The sequence below is a fragment of the Lipotes vexillifer genome, unplaced genomic scaffold (assembly GCF_000442215.2).
Source record: "Lipotes vexillifer unplaced genomic scaffold, Lipotes_vexillifer_v1.1 scaffold394, whole genome shotgun sequence".
Classification (NCBI taxonomy): Eukaryota; Metazoa; Chordata; class Mammalia; order Artiodactyla; family Lipotidae; genus Lipotes; species Lipotes vexillifer.
The window spans coordinates 394625-398736 of NW_006791731.1; the positions used below are offsets into that span (position 1 = coordinate 394625).

The 4112-nt window shown below is 67.7% G+C and overlaps 1 protein-coding gene across 2 annotated transcripts in view; it reads left to right on the plus strand.

The window, feature by feature from the left end:
* Window positions 1-165: 165 nt before the first annotated feature.
* TONSL (tonsoku like, DNA repair protein) overlaps window positions 166-4112 on the plus strand; it is a 12032-nt gene continuing 8085 nt past the window's right edge. Inside the window, exons 1-11 of one of the 2 annotated variants that reach the window (XM_007464535.1) lie at window positions 166-210; window positions 311-406; window positions 579-721; window positions 1164-1347; window positions 1711-1840; window positions 2056-2227; window positions 2316-2430; window positions 2963-3108; window positions 3202-3354; window positions 3519-3644; window positions 3768-3966. In XM_007464535.1, the coding sequence (XP_007464597.1) occupies window positions 186-210; window positions 311-406; window positions 579-721; window positions 1164-1347; window positions 1711-1840; window positions 2056-2227; window positions 2316-2430; window positions 2963-3108; window positions 3202-3354; window positions 3519-3644; window positions 3768-3966 (1489 nt within the window). In that variant the 5' untranslated portion in view covers window positions 166-185. The remainder of the gene's footprint in view (window positions 211-310; window positions 407-578; window positions 722-1163; window positions 1348-1710; window positions 1841-2055; window positions 2228-2315; window positions 2431-2962; window positions 3109-3201; window positions 3355-3518; window positions 3645-3767; window positions 3967-4112) is intronic. The other variant, XM_007464536.1, reaches the window with a different exon arrangement.

Sequence of the window (4112 nt, forward strand, 5' to 3'; positions counted from 1 at the left end):
GCCCGTCGCCCTTCCGACCCCGGCGCCAGCCCTACTACAACTACCAGGATGCGTCGGGCGGGTGAACTACACTTCCCGGGATACTCCGCGTCAGGAGTGGGCCTGCGCGCTGGGCCTGGGGGTGGAGCTGCTGTGGCGGCGCTAGAGCGCGGGAAGTCCGGAACCCTCGTCGCGGCGGCCGGAGTATGAGCCTGGACCGCGAGCTTCGCCGTGAGTCCAGGGACTAGCGCCCGAACGCGGGGGCCGGGGGCGGGCCTGGCCCTCCCGGGCGGAGAAGCTTAGCACCCAGGCCTCGTCCTTCTTTCTGCAGAGTTGAGCAAGGCCAAGGCTAAGGCCCAGAGGAGCGGACAGCTGCGGGAGGAGGCAGCCGTCTGCCACCAGCTGGGGGAGCTCCTGGCCAGCCATGGTGCGTGGGGTGGAGTCCGGGCCTGGGAGCGAGGAGCCGGGAGGACGGCGGGGGGTTGGGGGGGGGCGGGGACGGGGGGGCCTTCCTGAGTGCCGGCCGGCCGCAGCCCCACTGGCCCTCGCGGCCCCTGGCCCTCTGCCCGGCCAGACTGAAGCCTGTCCCGCCCGCCCAGGGTGCTACGCGGAGGCCCTGCGAGAGCACCAGCAAGAGCTGCAGCTCCTGGAGACGGCCGACGACCCCCTGGGCTGCGCCGTGGCCCACCGCAAGATCGGAGAGCGGCTGGCGGAGATGGAGGACTACTCGGCTGCCCTGCAGGTGGGCGGAGGCCGCGACGTGGACTCCCACGCTGGCCACACCCAGCTCTCCTGGGCTCTCATCTCCTGGGGGTCCGTTTCCGAGAAGGGAGGCCCAGTCTCTGCTGTCCAGGCCTCTGGCTGGAGGGGAGAGGGGGACACGCTGCGCTGGGCCCTGGTAGCCTGGTCCTTGGGTGGGTGTGCCACAGGCCCTCTGTCCACACAGAGCTGCCCTGGCCCTGGCTTCTGGGGCTGCCACAGCCCAGCTAACTCCTGGTCAGTGTCTCTCCCCCAATGACTTTGGCTGGTCCGAGTGTGGTGGCACCGTCCCCACAGTCAGTCCTCGGCATAAAGAAAATGGGGTGTTGCAGCCTGGCTTTGGCCTGCTCTGTGGGGGCTTGGGGGACACGTGGGGTTTGCTTGACGTGGGGTTGGCTCACAGTGGCCATTCTTCTGTGCTCCAGCACCAGCACCGCTACCTGGAGCTGGCATGTTCCCTGTCCAACCATGTTGAGCAGCAGAGGGCCTGGGCCACCATTGGCCGCACCCACTTGGACATCTTTGACCACCACCAGTCACAGGATGCCTTGCTGCAGGCACGGGGTGCCTTCGAGAAAAGCCTGGCTATCGTAGATGAGAAGCTGCAGGGTAATTGCCCTTGGAGACTGGCCCTCCCCACCTTCTGCCTCCTGAGCTCTGCAGGGAGAAGAGGCTACAGCCCCGTTGCCCGCCTGCCCCTGTGGTGGGTCCACCTGCCTGGACCCTTCCTTTGTGAGGTTGAGGTTGGTTCTCAGAAGCAGCAGCCCGCCCCCCGCCCCGCAGGGCCTGTGCTCCTCAAGACCTCGGGTCCGGCTGCCTTTGCTCTCTTTCACTCCGCTCTACCTGCAGCAGAACCCCTGGCACCTACAGTGAGAGGCTGGAGGAGGGGTCCAGGAGAGGCTGGCCAGGGCCCAGGGCTGGAGACCCCAAGTTGGGGGTAAGGCACTGAGTGTCTGGAGGGGCGTCTTCCAGGCTCACTGGCCAAGCGAGAGCTGAGTGAGATGAGGACCCGACTGTACCTCAACGTGGGCCTCACGTGCGACAGCCTGCAGCAGGCGGCGCTATGTCACGCTTTCTTCACGAAGAGCATCTTTCTTGCCGAGTAAGGCCCCGCTCGGCCCCAGGAGGGGGGCTCCCAGCGTCCTCCCGCGAGGGCGGCCGGGCCGACCTCACCCCTGCGCCCAGTCAGTTTCCTGTTAGCAGAGGCGCAGCCTTGGCTTTGTGGGGGCCGGAACCCTAAGTGGCATCGGCGGGTGCCTGCCGTGCTGTCCCTAAGCGACAGTGCCCCGGGCACTGAGCTCCTGTCCCCACCCCCAGGCAGAACCACCTGTACGAGGACCTGTTTCGCGCCCGCTACAACCTCGGCGCCATCCACTGGCGGCGGGGGCAGCACTCTCAGGCCATGCGCTGCCTGGAGGGGGCGCGGAAGTGCGCACGCATCCTGAAGCAGGGCTCCATGGAGAGCGAGTGCTGCCTGCTCCTCTCGGAGGTGCTGGTTCCTGGTGGCTCTGGGCTCTGCTCCCGGGTGGGCTTGGGCCTTCCGGAGCCTGTGGGCCTCACCTTCCCTTGCCCCCCAGGTCCTCCAAGACCTAGGGGATTTTTTGGCCGCCAAGAGAGCCTTGAAGAAGGCCTATCGGCTTGGCTCCCAGAAGCCTTTGCAGAAGGCGGTGGTCTGCCGGACTCTCAAGTATGGTGAGCCTGGGGTGGGGGGCTGACCCCCGAGAAGGGGTAGGGAGGGCTCCCGTCCTTCAGTAGACGAGGCCTGGCCGTGTGTCCTTTGGGAGGCGGCAGCGCCAGTAGGGTGCCCATCTCCCCCCATTTCTTGTCGGGAGGGGCCTCGTTTTTCTCTGAGCTGCATTCCGCACAGAGTGTCAGAGGGGCACCCGGGGTGGTCAGGAGACTAGTGTCTACGCACAAGCCAGCTTCGTTGGCAAACTCGAGAGAAAAGCCGCCCCACCTAACGGGGTGGGAGCGTGGACGGTGCGTGTGGCCGAGCAGAACTGACGAGTGGCGGTCAGCAGGCCCCACCCCTGCTGTGGACCAGCCCCTGCCCTGACTCGTCGTCACTTGGTTCTTCTACTCTTGCTGCGACCCCACGAAGCAGCTCCTCCTGCCACCCCCCTTACCAGTGGGTGAGCGGAGGCTCGGGCAGGTGGCTGGCTGCCTAGGGGCACAGGGCCAGGCCCCAGGCTGTGCCGCCCCCGCACCAGGCTCTTTCTGGCAGTGCTCGCGGTGGTCCACCTGCAGCAGCAGCTGGAGGAGTCTGAGGAGAGTGACCCGCGGGGCGCCATGGGCATCTGCGAGCAGCTGGGTGACCTGTTCTCCAAGGCGGGCGACTTCCCCAAGGCTGCCGCGGCCTACCAGAAGCAGGTGCGTGCCCAGGCTGGGGCGGGGGCGAGGGCACCGGGGCTGTGGGCTGCGGGGTGTGGCGCAGCCCTGGCCTCGCTGTTGCCGCCTTCCCAGCTGCAGTTCGCAGAGCTGCTAAACAGGCCGGGGCCTGAGCTGGCCGTCATCCACGTGTCCCTGGCTGCCACCCTGGGGGACATGAAGGAGCACCGCCAGGCCGTGCACCACTATGAAGAGGAGCTGAGGCTGCGCGACGGCAGCGCTCTGGAGGTGAGGGGTCACGGCGCCCTGCCCTGCCCGGGGCTCTGTCCCAGGACTGCTGCCCTTGGGGGTGGGCATGGGAGGGCTGTCGTCCTCCTGTCTCGTGTGGGCAGCCATGGGGAGCCGGGGCCAGCTGGGTGCGGCCGCCACCGAGTTCACGTCTCCTTCTCCAGGAGGCCAAGACCTGGTTGAACATCGCACTGTCCCGCGAGGACGCCGGTGATGCCTACGAGATGCTGGCACCGTGCTTCCAGAAGGCTCTCGGCTGTGCGCAGCAAGCTCAGCAGCTGCGGCTGCAGGTGTGAGAGCCCGCCCGCCCGTGCTGGGATCCCCACGTACAGCTTCCCCGCGGTCCGTCTGTACCCCTGTCCCCCGTCCCCGTCTCTGCTCTGGTCCTGAGCTGGGCGTCCCCTGCTCCTCAGAGGCAGGTCTTACGGCACCTCCACGCGGTGCAGCTGAGGCTGCAGCCTCAGGAGGCCCCTGGCACTGAAGCCAGGCTGCAGGAGCTGAGAGCGGATGAAGACGAGGAGGACGAGGGGGACGAGGACGACGAGGAGGACGAGCGGGATGAGGGGGACGCCGCCACCCTGGAGGCCATCGAGATGGAGCTCTCAGAGAGCGGTGAGGGTCAGACGCCATGCCGGCGGCCCTGGTGTTCCCTCCCTGACGCCGGGGCCGGGCCGGTGGGTCCTGCTCACAGGCTCAGGATGGGAGGGAACAGCCCAGCACCGGGTGGGTAACTGGCGCAGGTGAGGCGGGTGGAGGAG